The sequence below is a fragment of the Ammospiza caudacuta genome, chromosome 1 (assembly GCF_027887145.1).
Source record: "Ammospiza caudacuta isolate bAmmCau1 chromosome 1, bAmmCau1.pri, whole genome shotgun sequence".
Taxonomy (NCBI): Eukaryota; Metazoa; Chordata; class Aves; order Passeriformes; family Passerellidae; genus Ammospiza; species Ammospiza caudacuta.
Genome location: NC_080593.1, coordinates 30,471,718 through 30,492,787, shown reverse-complemented (window position 1 = coordinate 30,492,787; position 21,070 = coordinate 30,471,718). Strand labels below are relative to the sequence as shown.

Below are 21,070 nucleotides of genomic sequence, written 5' to 3'. Positions count from 1 at the left end.
TATGACTTCTATCAACAAATTGCCTGAGCTTTCAATGCAGTGCCCTACTGCTGGTTTGGTATACCATGGTTGTTAACTTTCGTGCTGATTACAGCAAAGAAAAAACTTCATAAATCTTTAAGAAAATGGCTTTCTCCAGAAGAAAGTATCTCTCCTTCCTTCAAACAAAAGGACAGTAAGGTCCTATGCTGCTGGGACCAGGTTGATATGTGGATTGAAGATGTACTTTTAACAAATGCAACAGACTACAAAGAAAAGTATAATCAGTGTTCCTTATATTATTGCTTGATTATTTCCAGATGTTACCTTATAGATTTGCAGTCTTGTTGAATTATACTTGTACCTTAGCATGTCTCTTTGTGCAGTGCAAGAAAAGTCAACAATAGTACTGACATACAGAGTTCATAGCCTCGTATTGATTCCGGATAAGACATTTGTCTTAATACACTTTACAAGACAATGGTGTAGTTCCAGCCAATTAAATTATTGCCCATCATGTCACTAAACTGAAAAACTATCGTAAATTTGGTAAACTGCATAGGGAATTACAGTGAAACATTTGCTTTAGCATTACAAACAATTTAAAAGATTATCATGCAAAGCCAAAAGAGCACACAGGAAACAGTAATATTAGCAAATATTATTAGAAATAAACAAATTGTTTTCTTAACTTAATGTCATTTTGAACTAGCAATAATCAGTAAATACCAGTGTAATGTAAGTACCAATGGCCATCTCCAGAATCACAAAAAAGAACACGCTTCTTTACAGCAGCATCAATGCAGAAATCTGTTCCTGCCTCAGTACTGTTCAACTGTGAATTTACTGTGAGTAAGCAATGAATATAAGAACCTTCCAACTACTAATTGTGGCTTGCTATTTACAAACTTTATTTATAAACTCATTTTCATGCAAGTATAAAATACTAGTTCCATGGACAAATACACATTTGTTCACCACTCTAAATTATATACATTGTATTTGCATCTAATATTCAGAGAAGTGCAAAGTCCACAGTGACGTAAAGAACAAGTTTTGTAAACTATTTTAGATGACAAGCTCTCAAAAGATATTAGTAACCATACGATAAGGTATTTTTGTATACTGCTGAAATCAAACATTTTTGTAGTAAAAGAACATACATTTCAGCTACATTCAAGTGAATATTTTATTACCATGTATTATGTCTTACAAACTTCAGTGGAGATGAGCAAGAGCGCTACAGAATCATACCTTAACGCAAGAGGTGTATTGCATGGTATGTGCAGGCATAGCCAAGGAGAGAGGAGAACTGGAAAGGAAAACAAGGTAAGAAAACTTGTACAAAAATGGACAGTAATACTGACTAACACTGGGTTATAATCTTACTTATAACAGACCTGAAGGGCTAATAGAGATCCAATTCAGAAACACCTGTGCACTGTAGGTACAGTTGGGTGCAGATCAAGAGTGCACTAATACAGTCAACGTTGTACGCATAAGATAATGCACAAAATACGCTGATATGCATATAAACAACTAACTTGTTTATATTAAGTAGGGCAGCACTGTTGTAGTACTTCATCCTTGGCACTTAGTGATAGGACAACATGTATTTGGTTTAACTAAATTCATAAACAGGATATATAATGGTTTGTAAGATGGAACACATATATTATCCCTTTCAACCTTCTGGTTTTACAGCATTTTTCTAATTTTCCAGTTCAAATGCAAACATGACACACTAGCTAGATATGGAAGACATTTCAGATGTTGGCTTAAAACATCACCTTCAATTAAAAAAATACAAAATCAAGGATTAATTCAAATTATAGAAAGTGAATTTTTTACTATTGTCTTGTGCAGAAGACAAAATTGGAAACATGGGGGGAAAAAAGTGACCTTATAATAAAACCCGCAATGTCTTTATGGGCTTCTCCTGAATAGTAACTTCTTCCTTAATGTCCCTTTCACATATGCTAATTTCTCTTAAAAGAACTGCTGAATTTATTAATCTGAAAAGTTGTAACTGAGATAGAAGTTTGGCATCATGTATCACATCACACAGAATGGAAGAAAATATGCTCTTCTTCAAAGAAAGCATGTTTCAGCTAGGAAAGGATTCCAATTTTAAGTGATTGTCCTTTATTAAACAATATTAACAACTATCTGGAGGGAGTCAATTTACTTTTACCTGTTTCAAACAAACTGGCTAAATTGCCATTTTACATTATATATAACAAAAGTAATAAAATTGTTCTTAACATATAACGATGTAATACTTTAAAATTAGCTGTTTAAAATATTTTACAAAAACATTTTATTATATATGAACTATACAACACACAAAAGTATGACATATTTTGAACATATACACATTTCTGTATTTTTCACATAGATTATTATTTTGCACCAAACATTGGTGTCTGCAATTTTACAGTCCTCAGTTAAAAGCAAAACAAAACCCCAGAATGTTTAGTGGATATGTTTAGTTTGGGTTTTTCTCCTGAAAATAAAACCTATTGCAAGGAGAATTTCTCTAACGATTTTTTTCTTTCCCCAATTTCATAGTTTACACAAAGCTTTCCAAATGGATCAACATACACAAGAAGAATAACCTCTCTGTTCTTTGCAGTGCAATTTGCCAGGGATAAAACTGAAACCAAACTGACCCTTTCCCCACTATCAACATTGAAAATTGCAGTCAAAATATATGTCAATGCCAATCACTATTGAGACTCCCTTACCCCTTTTATTGAAAATGCAATCCTTTTCAATATCCATTTTAATGAAAATATTTGCATAGAGCAGTCTTGTATTATTTCTAAAGAACATTATGAGCGTTTTAACACAAGATAAGGCACATGTTTTTCAGCATTAATAATCTAAAACTAATCCTGAGGATCTGCTCCTCCCCCTCAGCAAAATCTGCTTTTTTAATATACCCTGTATTACCTGAAGAAAGCAGAAAAGCAGTATAGAATAAACTCAAATTCTTTAGCTGAACTAAATTCAGAACATTAACAACTCCTGATAATAGTGTAAGAAATCCACAGATGAATTAAGTCACTTTCTAAACAAATAATTTTTAGAGGGAAAGAAAAAAAGATGCAGCCAGTTGCACTGTTGATGTTAGCTAAAAGTTCACATACTAGAGATGAAATTTATAGTGAGTTTTGCTAAAATAAGCTCCCATCAGAAACAAGGTAGCTAAATTGTGAGGCACTTAAGGTTGACATGAAAAGGAGGAATGCAAAGGGTCTGTTTCACAGGAAACCTGAAGTTGCATATCATATCCTTGTATTAAGCCTTCTATTAAAGTGCTAGAAATGGAGACTTAAAACAAAAGGATTCAAATATAAAATAAGTGATTACAGAGCTTAGTATGCATTAAAATTAAGTGCTTTTGATTCTCATGAATTTAGAGCTTTTTAATAGTTTTTAAAAAATAAAGTCTGGAAATAATCCACATGTGAATCACCTTCCTTGTGCCATCAATGCTATTTGTAAAGTGCCCAATTATTTTCTAAACAACAAAACCATTTGCCTTATCTTATGTTGTATAGCATGACATAGTCTGTAGTATGTATGTAATCCATACTGCAAGGACACAGTCAGCCTGATGGAAAACAGCACATGCATACTTTAAATCAGAAGATTTAATTCCACCTGTCATTCTAAGAAGCCAGGTCTTGAATTACATATCCACCCGTATATAGTGCAACCAACCTCATATTCTTAAAATGTAATTTAGCTGTTCAAGTCTGACACTCAAAGAGAGACATATCAAGCTTTTCCTCAGAGCAACCTGATGCCCAGACAAAATCACAGATGGAGCTCTAGGTCTGAATCACATAAATCCACTAGATGCCAAATCTGAGAAGGATCTGGGTTCTTTTGGATGATGAAGAGGCTGAAGATGTGTGGCAGTCTGTGCATTACTGATCACATCTAACTGAGAGGGATATGATTCATTTACATTTCCTCCATTGAAACCATTTTGGAACTGGCAGGAAAAAAAGAGAATATAAATGGTTAGTATAGGAAACTAATTTATTAATAAGTATTTAAAAATCCTCCTAAAGACACACTGGATGAAATAATCTTTAAATATATTGATTCGCTTTGTTTTTTTAATGATGATTAGTGATAATATCATTTGCATTAAAATAGGGACTGAATCATCAGTGAACTTTATGCATGTTGAAGTCAATGGGAGCCCTACTTCTGGCTAAGCAAAGAAATAATTCTATTATCTAAAGTGCAATAGAGTTTCTATTTCTAGAAACTACAGTTTGAGAACTCCTCATTGTCACATCCAGCTGTTACACTTTAAAAGCAACCTATTTACATCTTTCTGTGCCTGCAGTGGGATCCAGACATAACAGCTCCTCCAGGAATGCACATGCAGTCCCATCCATAAGCTGAAGCACACTGTGTGCAATCCACTGGCTGAAATGTTGCAGGGTGGGCTTTATGACAGTCTTCATATTGACAGTGCCAAGTAAGAGCAATGAATGGCTTTCATCGGTCTTAACATAATTGTTCATAGGATTATTTTAATCACCTAATGTAATGCTTCCTGTCATGCTGTGGACTTCATCTACAAAATACTCCATTCGGTCATGCAAAGAAAATACAACAAAGAATTTTAAACATTTCCATCATCTCTTTGGGAGTAGCTTATATCATAAGTACTCATTCCTTCAAGGTTTGTCTTTAAGAACATCTCTTATACATTCATTCATCCATTCATCTATCAAATTATGCTGGGTATTAGCTCTTTTTTCCTTCTATGCAAGCATTGAAATTTGACTAACTGTGCACGATTCTTCTAACTTTTTAACAACAAGGCTATAGCCATGTGAATTATGTTTTTAATCAAAGCTGACATACTTTTAAGAGTACACACAAGGATTGTTTCTGACAGAAGCAGGTTATTTCAGTATTTTTCATTAATAAGATGATCATACTCATAAATATTTTTAAGAATTAAAAATATAGAATCTAGAACATAGATCTAACTATACAACAATAGAATCTAACTCCCATTGATTTCTCCATGAAAACACTATGGAATTAGAATAATAAGATGACCATAGTACTTACTTAGGAAGGTTTCTTCTGCTTAATAAAGGAATACTGATTCTAAACAAGCAGCCAAATGATCACAGGCCTTTCTGTTGTTCTCCATCACTGAAAGTGATTTCAGACTGCACTGGCTATGCTCCTACCACAATTACATGATAGGCAGAAAGTCAAGGCACATGAACACAACAGAACCCTCTGACTTTCTAATTCTATAGTCTTTTCATAGAGAAATCAATGGGAGTTAGAAGTCTGAAAAGATAACAGTCAAGGCTTGCATAGTCACATCTGTCTTCTCTCTGGACTCCAGCCACTGACAGGGATGTGAGTGTGCTAAACCCAGCCACCAAGGCTGCCCTGCTTTGGTTTGTCTGTGTGAATGTGGGCTCAGACAGCAGTATCCTATCGGCTTAGTCACATGAGGCTTCTGCTCATGCAGTGGTACTCAGCCCCATGGAGCACAGGAACCTAACAAGAGGGGCTGAATTTGCCTCTGAACAGCTTAAGTAAGCACAATATTTCCACAAAGTGGCCTTTGATAATTTTTCTTTACAACAAACTAAAAGTCCTATTATTATTGCAGCACAGCATTCTAGTAAATAGGAAGTAATAGACATCATTTTTTCAGAGGTGCTGTCTTAGTCATTAAACTTTGTATAGATAGATGTGAAGTAAATGCAGGGAAGAATATAAAAAAAAATTATTAAGGAAGTGTAACAACAAAATAATCTGCAAAATAAATGCATTTGAAACCAGCCATTAAAAATAAAAAAAATGGAATTGCAAATGTAATGGCTGTTCAAAACTGATGCATCGCATTAGCACAGCTTTTGCTTGGATGGCCCTGGAGCTGCTCTGCAGCCCTATTAAGAAGCACTGTGAAAGACTAAACATTGAGCACAGCCAGGCAAGGCACAGCCAAGTCGTGCTCTAGTTTGCACATTGCAGTTTCTCAAAGTCACTTCATGCAATTTCAGCCTCAGGAAGAATCCATTCATCATGCTGAACTGTGCTATAATTTAGGTAAATTTCTGCAATTGCATTATTTTCAGCAGTGAAGCAGTTTTAAAAAGGGAATGTTTCATACTTGTATAAAGCATGTAAAAATGGATATGCTCTAATTGCATTCCTCACCTTTGTCTTGCATAGGTTAAATGCCACTTTAATACTTTAATTCTGTAAATGCTTATGCATGTGCATAAGCATTTGCATGATCAGTACTTCAGAACATTAACTCATTGAGATACAACAACAAAAAATAAGAATTGTGCATCTGTACTGTAGAAGCTTAACAGAAATAAAGGGTACAACAAAAAGTACTGCAACAAAGATTATTCAGAATCAGGAACTAGCAATTGAATTTTGTTTCTAAGTTCATTTTACCAATGAAGAACAGTGATTACAACTGTAGTCTGCACTACAGCCAGGATCCTCTCTTCTATGACTTTTATTGTGCATTCTCCTTGGTGAAAAAGGACCAGATTATTTTACTGCAGCTGTAACTTTTTCTTATTTCTTCTGCAGTTAATTTAGACAGCAGCTTCAGGAACAAGCTGGCTTTCACTCATAGCAATATATAAAAACTTGATTTTGCAGTAACATTGTGTATAGGAGTGAAACAGTTCATATTTCAGGCCATTTTTATGATATTATAATCTAATGCTTTCACTAATCCTAAAATCATTGAGGAATCTGAGTAGCTAGACAATATTCACATTTCAAAACCTTTTTTTTTTTTTTGATCCTTACAACATATTTAATGAAAATGAAATGAAATAAGCAAACTCAATTCCTCTATAAAGGGTTTATTAGCAAATTCCAAGACTTGGAATTTGCTAATATATTGGCTCCTATCAGGAAAATTACTGGTATAGTACCACAGACTAGTTAATTCATTCTTGATTAATACTGCTAAACAGAGTTATCAGACTGCAGGTATACATATATATAAACTTGACCAAATGCACTTCTCTTCACTCTAATGAACAAATAAAGCAAAGACATCCACACACTGCTAAGCCATCCATATCAAACTCAGCAATTCAGTCAAACCAACTCTGCCCCCCAGCAGTCACCCAAAACAATATAAACTCGATTCAAAGTGCAAGCAGTGCAGCAGTGCTGTTTACCATACCTTGTTCCCCAAGGCTTGTTGCTGTTGATTTGTCATCACAGGATCATACTGCATTTGATCCACGCAGCCGGGCTGTGTCTCCTGCGTGCACGGGTACATGGACACGGCGCCTGCATAGCAGGTTTGAGGAGTCAGCATAACCGACTCAGAGTTTACCCCACACTCAAGGCTTTCAGGGACTTGCTGCAAACGACTGAGAAAATCCTCAAAGTTGGAAGAAGCAGAATAGGTCGATCCATCAAAACCTGCTGCAGGAAAATCCATTTGAGAAAAATTAGAGAGCTGTGGCATCATCGCTGTGGGTTGCTTGTAAGGAACAAAGTCTTGCCTACACTCATAAGGGGAAGTGTTAACTTCTGACTTGTAAGAGAACTCAGATGTACTGGCATGCATGCCAGGGAACATGTATTGCTGGGGCTGCTGCTGTGAGCAGCTAAGAGGCATGCCAGAGCTCCAATTTGTGAACATCCCATTGACTTGCATATGTTTCATCTTTTGACACAGCTGCTGCTGCTGCTGCTGTTGTTGCTGTTCCACAAGCTGCTTCTGGTGGTGATGAAGTTGATGTGGACCTAAGTCTTGCTGTACCATGCAACCTTCATTCTGGACCAAGGGCTGCTGCTGGTTACAGTCTGAATATAAGAAGTCAGATTTATTTAAGGAATCCTGAACATAAGTCAGGATTTCATCAGTTATGTTGATGTCCCCAATATCATCCACATCAGATAATTCAGTTTTAAAAAACTCCTCATCCTGCTGAATACACTTTAGATCTTCAAAGTCAATACCCAGATTTTTCATGATACTGTACAAATCACTGGTTTTGTTATCCTGAAAGAGTGCTGCACTGTCTTCAGGAAGTGGAACAGTACTGTCCTGGGAACACTCCATCAGCTCCCGTTTGAGAATGTTGTGATTTCCAGCAGGTAGGAGATTGTCTGTCCAGCCACCGCTAACAACACCACCCAGCTCATCCCTACTGTCTGCAAAGAAGTTCCGCTCAAAAGAAAGTTTATGTGAGGCTGGAGGGCAGAGATAAACAGACTCGTCTTGCCTTAACATGACACCTAGGAGGGAGTTTGGATCCACAGAGTCATCGTGTAGCGTTGCTTTGGCTCCTTTTCCCACTGTGCTTTTACTCTTCGGTTGAGAGGGGTCCATAAGGCTTGACATAGGGAAAGATACCTCATACAACACAGCCTCGCCCGTGGCAAACATGAAGGGCAACTTCATGTTACGCTTCCGTAGATGTTCTGCCCCTTCTTCATCTCTGAAAATAAATCAGATATGTAGCATGGTACTGCAGTAATAAACAGTTATTCTAATCTTTTTGTCCCATGGAATTAACATAAAAAATGAACTATTCTATTTGTAGGCATTTTTCGAATTCCTACCTATTCCAGCTCAACTTGGTTGAGTTAAACCAAGAGGCAGATTATGAAATAAGGAGCTTATGACTGTAATACCACATTTACATATTACATTTGTAATTAAATCTAGACAGTATATACCATTTTCTGTGCATTATGGGCTGAAATGAAAACAAGTGGGCTTTGTTCCATGCATTAAGCTTTTCTTGGTATAGAAAGTAAATCAATACTTGAAGTATCAGTTTTTCTCCACTTTACAGACTCCTTAGCAAAAATTATTTAATCTATTTAACAAGGCTGAATTCCATATTATGCAGAGCTTTGTTCAGTACTAAAATTCAGGACTAAATTTGTTATTTGTTACTCCCTCTACACAACCGCAGTTGGATTTCTCAAGTTTTGCTCATTGGGATTGAATATAGTGCATAGAATAACTTCATGCTTAGACCTTTTTCTTTCTAAGAAATATATTTGTCTGAAGTTTTATGCAAAAGAACTATGCCACAAGTTCTGAGATACCAGAATTTCCTACATGTTTGTTAGCAAGAAAGAATTTGGGGAATTTGGAATATAAAGGGTAACAATTTAAAACCAGAAGTTCCTTTGTAAATATAAACAGCCTCAAACCACTTTTCATTTTGGAAGTGTACTACTTTATGAGCTGGTGACTTACGTAAGAGGTCTTTGCGTGGCAATGATGTAATCTGGTCTTCCATTTTTGTAGACAAGCCGTGCATTTGCCTGCACCCAGGCCCATCGATTTTCTTTGGTTAGAAGCCTAAATACAGTCATTCCACTCTCACCTGTCTTCATCACTAAAGAGTAAGCATACTGTTTACTGTCCAGCAAATAAATCATGAAAACATGCATGTCATGAAAGAAATCTCATTTATAGAAAAATTTTACAAATCTCATGTCCTCAATCGCCCAACCTGGTGTGGCACTAATGCAGCCCCAGTGAATCAGGATGACTGATCACTTCAAGATGTCTAATGTACTCATAAAATAGAAGTCAAAATTGCAAGATATCTGCTGCAGATTGGCAGCATTCTATATGGGGCTTTGCCCATTATTTCTTCAATAACAGAAATTAATAAATACTAGAACATATAAATGACAAAAGCCCAAGTCTCTTCACCTTCATAAAGCAGCTATTACTTTAACATTTAGAAAACACATTACTTCTGAATGCAATCTTTTCACATTTTAACTGGTTTGTGCAGAGGTACTTAAAAACCTTTTATTTCATTCCCACTACCACTAGCAATGCTTCATAAACACACTCAATTTTCACAGTACATTTCTGTATTGGGTTTGTGTGGCCAGGTTTTGGTAGTGACAGGGAGGGCTACAGGGATGGCCTCTGTAAAAAGCTGCTAGAAGCTTCCTCCATTTCCAGCAGAGCAAATCCCTAGCGGATCCAAGGTGGACAGGCTGCTGGGCAAGTCTGGGACAATTAGAAATTGTGATAATGCCCCATTATCCTGCTCTTTTGTTAGTAATCAATTAAATTAATATGCCCAGATGAAGTCTGTTCTGCCTGTAACAGTATTTGGTGAGTGATCTCTCCTGTTCCTTATCTCAATCCATGAACCCTTCATTATATTTTCTCTCCCTTGTCCAGTTGTGATGGGCTGAGATGGAGAGGCTTTGGTGGGTGCCTGGCATGCAGCCAGGGTCAACCCACTAAAGTAATTTTGGTGCCAAAACCCAGGATCATGAGGATGCTGAGATATGGAGGGTAACCAGGAGAGGTAAAAGGCAAAACAAGTACTGAACAATCTGAGAGAGTAAAATTATCATGGGGAAGTTTTGTTGCAATTGTGGTGAAGGGACAGGGGCAGATTTTGTGCAAATTTTCAAATATTGTTCTGTGTTGTGATGAAGTTATCTTGGTTTTTGTGTGGGGAGCTTTAGTTTATTTTGGTTGGTTTTTTTGTTTTAAGTGAAGGTTGTGTGATGAATGTGAATTTTAAAGGTAATTCTTAAATATGTGATTCACAGAGGCAAGGGGTGGAAGTAATACAATTGCTCAAAAACCCTGCACTTCTAGACAGAAAAACTAAATAAAATGTATTAGGAAAGTCTAAGAATATAACCAAAAATCCTTCCTACAAAACCTATTTTCTTTATTTTAATCTTAGCATAAAAAATGTAGCAAAACCAGTTTTAAGAGAAAGTTTCAAACCATTCAAGTTTCATCCCCTTCTAATCTGGAACCATCTCTTTTTCTTTATGAAAGAAACAGAACCACTGATAAGCAACAGTGACTGAGCTACACCTGAAGCAGAAAACATGTTTAAATAGGCTGAGAACAACCTGCTGAGAGGCATTATCCAATTGTCTATGAGGAGATAAGAGAAAAAAATTTGAACTTTTTAAGAGAAGTAAGTGGAAAGAAGTACCATAATATTCTGAAGATGATTCTGTAAGTTCCAAAGATAACTCTGTTATAACTAACAGCAAAAGTAAAAAACAGAGTCCCCTAAATAGTTATACATCAGATAGCTGTTATTTCCTCAACACTATACTTCTCTCCATAATTGTTACTTAAACCAGATCAAGCTGCCAAGAATCAAACCCGGAAATGTTTGGAAGCTAGGATGTTAAATCAGAGATCAATTTGTGGTAAAAATCTTACACTAGTATCAAAAGAAAATGCTTTATTTATCTTGTTAACAGGAAAGCTATCCTTGGTACTCCCCTTACCCAAAGAAAGTTTTTGAAATAGCAGAAGTTGAGTTGAGCAGAGAAGCAAGAAAGAAGAGTAAGATGTGACAGAGACTAGAATATTTATCCCAAAAGAGTCTAAAAAGGAATATTAAACATTTCTTTACTCAGTGTAAGTTTTTAGAAGGACAAGTAGAACATATGAAATGAACAGTGTTCTTTTTGTTAAAAACCTCTTTTTTTTTTCTGTAATATTGCATTCATACCAAAAAAATCCTCCATGCTTTGATTTTACAGCCTTTTTTAGGGAATGAAACTTACTTCGGATGTGATTTTCAGCACAATAGAGCATGTCAGCTGCATGAATAAACTGGTATCCTGTTCCTCTCATACACAGCTCTGCTTCAGTGTATCCCAGGACAATTTTTCCTCTGGAAGATAAAACCAAAAAATTGCAACACAGCTGATGAAGCAACTCACAGAATGAAAATCAGCAAGTTAATTATGGCTAGAGTATTTCAGATGCAAACTACAGTTTGTGGCTATATCAATTGTACACGGAAGCAGAACAGCTCCAATAAAACACAGAGTCAACAAATCATAAAACTTTAACTAGTCTGCCAGGTTGCCTTCAGTGACTAGGAGTGGGTTCACAAAACCATTAGATCATAAAAAAGAGTGGATGCCTACAGCCAGACTCTCAGTTCCATACTACTGAACATATTCACTCCTAGCAGGCAGCTCCCGTTACTTCCAAAGAAAGACACTGTTTTCTTAGCCCTGCTTCTTATCATTTACCTATAGGTGCTTGTGTGCAGAATTAAATAGGGGTTTAATTTCAGTCATCTAAAATTTCTTGTCTAAATTGGAATTTTTAGTAGCTTAATGTATCTCAGAGCTACATCCCCTTTGCTATTGAGTGGTATGAGACCCCTGTGTTTGCATTAAACAAGATATGACTCAGAGGTCATGATTGACCCTGCAGCTAAAATCAGAGTACTTTACTAGAGGCCAGGGAGATGAGACACTTAACAGAATTCATGTGATCGCTGTGCGATATCTGATAAAAAGACATGGTCAAAGAGAGACTTAAACAGGATTTGAAACAAAGACATGGAGATGCAAAGACAAAAGGTAAAAAAAGGGGGAAAGTAGAGATGGGAAACAATATACATAAAAGTATTTTTTTCAAGAGAATAAAAACATCAGAGAAAAGAAACACTTGTGTAAACATTTTGTTGTTTTTTACTTGTATCAGCTTAGAGAAATAAAACATTTTGGTCTCTCAGTAGACAAAACACCAATTCTGTCCTGTAAGTAGGTATGGAAACCCATGTGAGAGACTCCACTGAAAATCAAAGCATTTTCAGTCAAAAGCAGGAGGGAGAGGAGAAGGAAGGAGGCCAGAGGCTCTTATTTTGATAAAAAAAGCATCCTAATGGGCTTCTTGCTGTGTTGAAACAATATTTTGATCTAGTACTGCAGTAGTGTTTCCAAATTTTACATAGGGAAAAGAATGGTTTGGAAGTGGGTAAAATCATACTATAAAAAAGTATTTAAATTCTGTTGAAGGAAAATACATTTCCATTGTATTTTACAGGTATTTGAACTGAAGGAGAAATGTGGAATGAAATTAAACACTTGCTCTATCAGTTCTAAGACCAAATTTCAAACCAGATTTAATATGAAAATTTTCTTCTTCCCTAATTCATTAGTATGCCGTCTTTCAGTTTTTTATTTTGCATTGGTTTTGCAGGTATTTGCTTTGTTTTTCTAAAAACTGAGAGTCAGAGAGCAGCATGCCATTCCAAGGAAATAGACTATGGCAAACCCATTTCTCTTTACCTGATAGCAGGGCTGGAGAGAAAAACTTCAACAGCTTCTAAACTGCCATCACTGAAACAGTTTATATAACAAAAGAGTAGCCTGCCTTATATTTCAAATACCTACCTGAAACCTATTTCATCAGCAAATTATTAGACAATTACAGAGAACAATTTACACCTACTTTGCATCACAGCCAGTGGGTGTGAAATCCAGTTTGTGTTTAGTTCTGAAGATGAAGTTTTTGGTTCGTATCTCAAGGATGGATGGTGGCTGCAGGGGAGTAGCTACTGCAAACAGTGCAAGCTGAGGAGACAAAGCAGCACCATCCTTCCCTTTCTTGTTTTGCCCATGGAGAAACTTCAATCGTCCTTGAAAATTCATAGCCTTAGGATCAGGAAAAAAGTAATTATTACATGCTGGAGGTATTTAAAAGCAAGATATTTTTGTTATGATGTAAATATGTATTTTTCATTTTTTTAAGATCCATCAGATTCATTCATCCATTTTATAGGATGGCATACATAAAAGTCAGCTAACAAGTACAGAACACTGTTGTTAGACCCCTGACCATGTCACTTCAATATCTACTAATAAAGATACTGAAAAGTTAATTAATGGGAAGACTATTCTGTAAAAAAAACGAAAAAAAATAAACATATAGTATCACATATCAACAGGGGCTTCTAATATTCTAATGAACATACATGCATATAATTATATCATTATTTCTCTTGCAAATTTGTATGTTCAATTTTGCAATTCTAAAGAATTCTATTTTATAAGATACGACATAGGGGGTGATAAACCCTTACTTGTTTTAAAATATAAATAATTTACTAACAAAAAAATGCATTAAAAAGAGCAAGCACAAACTTTTCCAAATAAGGAAAAACTATGGTCCTCTTAATTATCATAATTTATTGCAACTCAAGATACTCAACTTGCTACAAGAAAATACTCCTGTGATGCATTTTAATCACACAGCATTTTACAAAAGCAGTTGCTTATTTGCATTTAATTGGGGAAACTTGGCCATGAGAGAGAACTTGCACCTGGTTGTGACAACAGTCTTGAAAGGGGAGACATTCACTTCACTAACTGAAACACTGTGGTTCAAGCAGCCCAGATAGCTTTGGAGACTTACAAATAAACTAAGTTGCTGCACCTCTTGTTAAGAGGTGCAGATTTCCAACTTTTAAGCATATGTGGAGGTTTTTATGGAACTCCATACTCACCAGGAATCCAGATGAATTATCCAGGAGGCATCGTAACCTGCAGATGAAATTCCTTTCCATAAAGGAAGAATTCTCTGGAGGAAGTTGGTCTGGGTTATAATAGGTTGCTGGCTGTGAAAAGCCATTATCTCCTGCAGGAAAGGATTATTTATAAGGATTATTTTTAGAAGAACACCTAGAGAAGGCTATCCATAACAAACGATCTTCCTTCTCATAAACAATGCGTTAGGTCGTGACCTGAGCAAGAACAATGTAAACTGGAAACATCCTCAGAACCTATTATTATTGTAACACTGAGGTTAAACACCAATTCTTCGGATGGGATTATGTTTTACAGGCTATGGGATTTGAAAACTGAATGTAATTTCAGGTTTTGGGGTTTTTTTTTACATTGGGGCTTTTGTTTGTTTGGGTTTTTAATTCATTCATTATTTTATCCACAGCCTAGATTCTGGATCAGTCGCAAAGAGCAGAGTTCTCAGCAGAGAACACACCAGTGTTTCTACAATGGTAGGATCTCCAAAAAGGCACAGCAACTGCAGGAACTGAGTATTCAAAAACTCAGTATCAAACTGTGAAACTTACTTTCCAGACAGCCAGGTGAAAGCAGAAGTAATAAATAAAAATCAGCAACTTTAGGAAAATGAGCCTACTAAATAGTGAAAATATTTCTGCGTTCTGTTGATCAAAACACCATAGTTTCAACTGCAAAACACAAGTATTCCAGGTGTACCTCTCCAGGTACACCTGGAATACTTGTGTTTTGCAGTTGTTTGTTTTACAAAATACTCAAAACCATGATTGTAAACTAGGATACCAACATGGTATCCTTCCACCTTGTCAGGACAAGCATTTGCTGCTAAGTGGTATTTACAAAACAGACTTAAACATTTGGAATATAAAGTAAAAACAGAAGGTAAATCAATAAACCTCTGATAAAATACATATGTACTACATGAGACTACATATACAGAGATACCAGAGCATGACTACTCACAGCAAATTTAGCAAAGCAATCTTGTTTGCAATACATATAAAAAAACAGTCATACCCTAGGAATTCATACATGCAGAAAATTGAGAAAAATCCAGCTTAAAAAGACATTTTATAATAAAATAATCTTTAATTAAAAAAAAAATACTCCATGTACTCTTAGAGACCGGATTATCAAGTATGGACAAAAATAATACTACAGATTTTAACAACCCATATTGACTTTCCAGACATGGAGATGAGGACAGGGAGAGCATGTCACTTAATAACACACCACATTATATTTTCTGGAATATAATTCTGTCTCATGAACAGCTGGAAAAACTTACAGATAGGCTCAGAGGTTAGTACACTAGCAAAACAAACCCAAAGGTAAACAAATCATTACCAAAAGCCAGTTCTATTTAATCTCCTATGAATTCAAGGGACTGAATTGGAGCCAAATGAAATTGCTGATATCTTACCAATAGGCCTTCCAACCTAAGGCCATCTAAATCCTACAAGTATGCTGAGTTATCTAGCTTTTCAGATAAAATGAGGAGATATCTTTTTTTTTTTTTCTTAAAAGAACTGCTATGCAAGGTCAATTTTTGCGGAATAAACTTCAAGGTATGGAGAAAAAGAAACCTTTTTCTGTCCTAGATGGTAGTGTGATGAAAAGGGATAATCTGAAATTACAGCCATGTAAAGAACTGTATTGGCCAGTCACCATTATGAGCAGATCCCACAGGCAGATAAACTCAGGTACTTGTAGTCCAAGACAGTAACCATATAACTTTGAAATTAAAAAATAAGAAATTCCCACACCTGTCATATGGACAGTTCTCAACAGACAAAGCAAACTTCCTTACTTGCTACAGCTGCAGTTTTTTTATTATTATAAATTGCTTAACTGACAGTGAGAATTTTCAACACTTCTGAGATGGTCCTTCTCTAGGAAGCTCTCTGAAGAAGCACTGATTAGGAAGAAAGAGCATCAAGGAAACAGTATGCAAATCCTACATAATATTTCAAAGATGCCAACCCTGACTGGGTGTAGATGTAGTATCCAATAAGCAGTGCCAGGGTTTCTGCTGGCATCCTCAGCACTGTTAGTTGTGTCCTTCAGCCTTTCTGCCACAGGAGAATCTCAGTGTTATTCTTTGGGTAAGTATAGAGCTGAAATTTGAAGGTTCAGCAAATCCAGCTGGATGCTGTGGGGTTTGTCTAGTTCCACAGTAAAATGCACAGTTCTCAGGAGTGAGCAAAGCTGTTGTGAAAGAAGTGGCTCCCAACAGGAAGGGGAACAGAACTCAAAACAGGAGGCAGTGGGCTTCAAAACTGAGCCTCCTACACTTGTGAAAGCAACCCTGCTGCACTTTTCCAGGCAGACAGAAGGCAGGAAGGTTTTACTGCCAGGATCTTGAAGTGACTCACTGTAAGAAGCCAAAGAATCTTACAGAGCACCTACAATCCCTAGAGCATAACTACCAGTTAACACTACAGAAGCCATATCCCTCACAAAGCTCCCACTAGATCTCATCAGTTCCATGGAGCAATGTGCAGAACATGCAGTGCATTAAGTGCTTGCCTTTAAACTCAAGACCATGTGGTTGCAAAACACACCAAGTTCAAAAGATAATCCAGACTTAATGCCCCAAAGCAGATATTTGGGACTGAAAAAATCAGAATTTTGCAAACTTCTCTGGGAACAAGTCAAGGACCAGGAGGCATGTCTGGGTAAACCAGTGGTCTAGGAGCATACCAGAGTACTGAGTGAGAAATAACTAGCCCGGGCTAACTGAAGCAGAATCAGTTCCCAGACTCAGGATGGAATCTGTGCCTGAGTCTGAGATATCTATAAATATCTACATAATGCCAGTTGAATGTATTAAAAAAGAAATGGATTGAATTAGCAAAAATGGAGGGGATCCTTATGGTCATAGCATTATCCTTTGCTATAATTCTGAATTCAGTTTAAAATCCTCAACATCCAAACATTTTATGCCACTTGAGGCTCAAAAGTCATCATTGAATCATAGAATGGTTTGGGATAGAAGAGACCTTGGAGATCACCTAATTCCAACCCCCCTGCCATGGACAGGGACACTTTTAGCTAGACCAGGTTGCTCAAAGACCCATCCACCCAGTCCTTGGATGCTTCCAGGAATGGGGCACAGTTAGCAGCTTTTAGCAACCTAGAAACACTACATACAAAACAAAAAATTGTTTGTAATCCTGCTCAGCACATCCTAATGTTCAGTCAAATCTGAGGCCAATTCAACCTGGTGTCATTCTTTTCAAATAACTTTTTCTGAATTCATAGGCACTTGCTTAAGGTCCATAGAACATAATTTCATTCTGAAGTAAGCAGGATGAAAATTTGGTTTCTGAGAACTGCACTCTTTGCTGTACTGAACTCTGCTATTACCTAGCTGTGCAGCAGACCTGTGGAGATTGATCTAGAGATGATGGAACAACGTTGACTGCTAAATGAAAAACTGAAATATACTGAGGTGTGTTACAAACACAGTAATCTTTCTGTACTAAATCATGGCATTTCCATACTCTTTTTTTCAATTATTTAAAGATTTATTTTAAAAAACGGACTTTTTATGGATTAATAAATGCCCTATAATCATGTCACAGTAACAGAAGATTTTACCTATGTGTTTAAACAACTGTTGTGCAAAGGGAGCATTAAAATGGAGCAGTTGTCTCAATGGCTTTGTTGTCACTGTGATGCAGGCACATGCTTCCTGGATTACACATTACCTGCACCTACACATCTTTGCTCTGACACACATGCAATATGTTTCACCTTAGCTGTTTCTCAATATAGCAGCTCCCTTAAGCATCAGCCAGTAACATGTGACAACTCTGCTCTAACATGCACACTTCTTGATCTTAAAGGCTCATCTATTTCATTTTTTTATTTCTCTTCCCCTTTTATCTCCAAGAGAAGTGCTGCTCTATGTGGCAATGAATGCACTATTCCCTATAGTAACACTGTAATTAGAATATCCTTGGACTGATCAATCTAAGAAACATTGTCACTTATACTCCAAATTAAAGTCTTCCAATTTAAACTATAATTAGTACTTTAATGCTATGAATAACAGTGCATATTTAAAGTGCAAAAAATAGTAATTGTCACTGTTGACTAAATGCGCCCATAAAATTAAAATAAATTTGAAAGATGCTATTTCTTCCGTTATTAATCGAAAATTATCTTTTTTTTTAATAACAAATTTAAAAAGCTCAAAAGCAAACAACTAATCTGACAGGCAAACAATAAAATCTGTTCTCACCTTGTACACTTGGTCCAGAATCTCCTGACTGGGCAGGATTTAATGCCCAATGTAGCTGTCGTTGAAACTCAGGTCGGTCTTCTGTGTGAATCAATTCAAATACACTCTGGTGTATAATATCTGACTGTGAACAAAAGGACAAAGGTGAGAGAGAACAACAATAAGAAAATTATATCACAATATGGTACAAGTTGTCTCATTGACAACACTGTTATGGATACAGCAAAATCCATTTTTCTCAGGGATAAATACATACAACCATATGAAGGTGGCAAAGCTTCATGAAACAATTTATAGCAGCACAGAGAACAGCTCAATTACACACATGACTATAAGCATGGGAAACAATAATAAAAAATATTGCCTTAGAAAAAGAAGTTCCATTATGTCAACTATTTCTTTACCTGCTTCTACCTAAGAAGGCCTGGAAATCCTATGCTTAGGTTGTGCTTAAGTTATTTAACTTCATATACTGGTAAATAAAATATTTACCACGTAGTATTTGACTTGACCCACTATAGGTGCTACAGGAATACAAAAGGAGCTAAAGACCCTGAACCAAACTCCCAAAACTAAGCCAAGCAGATTATAAACAGTGAATTTGCCTGAAAGCTTTGTCCCTTCTTAAGGATGCGTTCAAACATGTAATTATAAAGCCCTTATTCCAATACCAATTGTGTGGTTAGGAATATGATCTAAATGGCAAAGGCTCAAGAGCAAGGATTAGTGCTTAAAGGAATTTAAGGAGAAAAAAACCCATCCAAAATAGTCAAGAAAAGACTCAGTTGACTGACAAGAGTTAAGATCCGGTTTCTTGGCAAGTTTCAAAAACTCAACCATTATATAAGCAGAAAATACTTAAATAAAACATAGATCTAATGTAATTGAGATGAACTGGCAGAAGCAGAAGCCTAGGTCAAATTTTGCTATGACAAATTTCATAAAACAATCAGTATTTTCCAGAATAAATTGCCAGAAATGCTAATTTTTGTAACTTTAAGACTTTACTTCTATATCATGCACTTGATTTACTAGCATTACCTCATGAATGTTACGACCAATTTGTTTTCCAAGCTTTTTTCTTTTTTTTATTCCCCAGCACTGAAGTAATATGTAAACCCAGGAATAAAAATGGGGTTTTTTGAAATATTTTCTTTTACACAAACTTTCCCCAATCTCTTATCAGTTACGTGAAATTGAGGACCAAGCAAGGTTTCTTGCTAGGTTTAGACAGCAGCTGAATCTATCAATATGCAGTATTCATGGATATACTTGGAGAACTATAACTACCATCTTCATTCTATCATCTTCACATAAAGTAATCCCAGGAGTTTTCTAACAAAGGCAGAATTTGCCTTCTATGCCTGTCTTTAGTACTTTGGCACCTGGTTTTCAAGCCCAGTGAAGTTGGCCATATGTAATCTGCACCATAAATAGTAAAAAACAAATGCTTATCTTGAAATTAATAATTGAATAAATAAACATGAGCAAGAGAACAAATTCCAAAAATACCAAAATCTGTCACTTGATATTTATAAATCTCAAGGCATATGGAAATAATTTTTCATGAAAGGATTCTATTAAAATAATTACCTTCCCATTGAATTATGTCTCACTCAGCATCATAAACTGGGTAACACCACAGTATAAATTTCAAACAGTTGTTCCAGTAAAGAATAATTAAGTGTGAAAATTTCCTATCTTGCCTAACTCAACTTTGGAAATTATATTCCTGTTGTGCTTGGCCTGACATCCTGGCTATGGAAGCGGATAGAAAATGTGGTTTCAGAAAATATGGTTTAAAAGTAATTCAACCTAAAGTACCTAACTGAGAGTTTTATTACAAAAAAATTTTAAGGCCCTAAATATGAACACTGATGTTCCCTGAAATTAGGCAAAACTTTTGAAAAAAATAGAAGAAAAACATAAACTTACTTGTTGGAATCCCAAGTAGTCTTGGATAGTGGAAGAGACGTAAAACACCAGAGCATCTGCTGTAACGACTAACACAAATCCATTTAATGCCTGGGGAAGAAACACAGCAATCTGTCAGCTTCAGAGATAAAATTCCAGACAATTATTGTGTCTCTAGGTCTACCAATAAAATGTGAAGCATGCAAAAGCACATCATTATCTGACAGCACAAACAGGATTCCTCATTGCATCTCTCTATAGTGTAAGTGTTAAAATGAAGAAAACTGGATCTAACAAAAAAACCCCAAACTTTATTTAAAATTCAGTGGAGAAGATAATCCGTGTTGATGACTTTTCAATACCCTTGATTGAAGAAAACAAGGGACATATATGAAGAACTATAAGTTTATCTAACATCAACCACATTTCACAATGTTTGTGTGCCTCAAGGCTTGGATACCCCCAGTGCCCACAGCACAAACGAGAGCCATGTCACAAACCCAGTCCCAAAATCCATTCTATTCATAGTGCAGACAGGCCACTGAGGACAGGAAATCAAGCTATCAAGAT

At 36.1% G+C, this 21,070-nt stretch overlaps 1 protein-coding gene across 1 annotated transcript in view; it reads right to left on the bottom strand.

Moving 5' to 3' along the window:
* Positions 1 to 255: 255 nt before the first annotated feature.
* The window catches only part of AHR (aryl hydrocarbon receptor), a 62,416-nt gene continuing 41,601 nt past the window's right edge, over positions 256 to 21,070 (bottom strand). Inside the window, exons 4-11 of the mRNA XM_058807566.1 lie at positions 20,522 to 20,611; positions 18,587 to 18,710; positions 14,304 to 14,434; positions 13,250 to 13,452; positions 11,563 to 11,672; positions 9,245 to 9,386; positions 7,202 to 8,471; positions 256 to 3,985 (exon numbers count right to left, since the gene is read on the bottom strand). Of these exons, the coding sequence (XP_058663549.1) occupies positions 3,830 to 3,985; positions 7,202 to 8,471; positions 9,245 to 9,386; positions 11,563 to 11,672; positions 13,250 to 13,452; positions 14,304 to 14,434; positions 18,587 to 18,710; positions 20,522 to 20,611 (2,226 nt within the window). The 3' untranslated portion in view covers positions 256 to 3,829. The remainder of the gene's footprint in view (positions 3,986 to 7,201; positions 8,472 to 9,244; positions 9,387 to 11,562; positions 11,673 to 13,249; positions 13,453 to 14,303; positions 14,435 to 18,586; positions 18,711 to 20,521; positions 20,612 to 21,070) is intronic.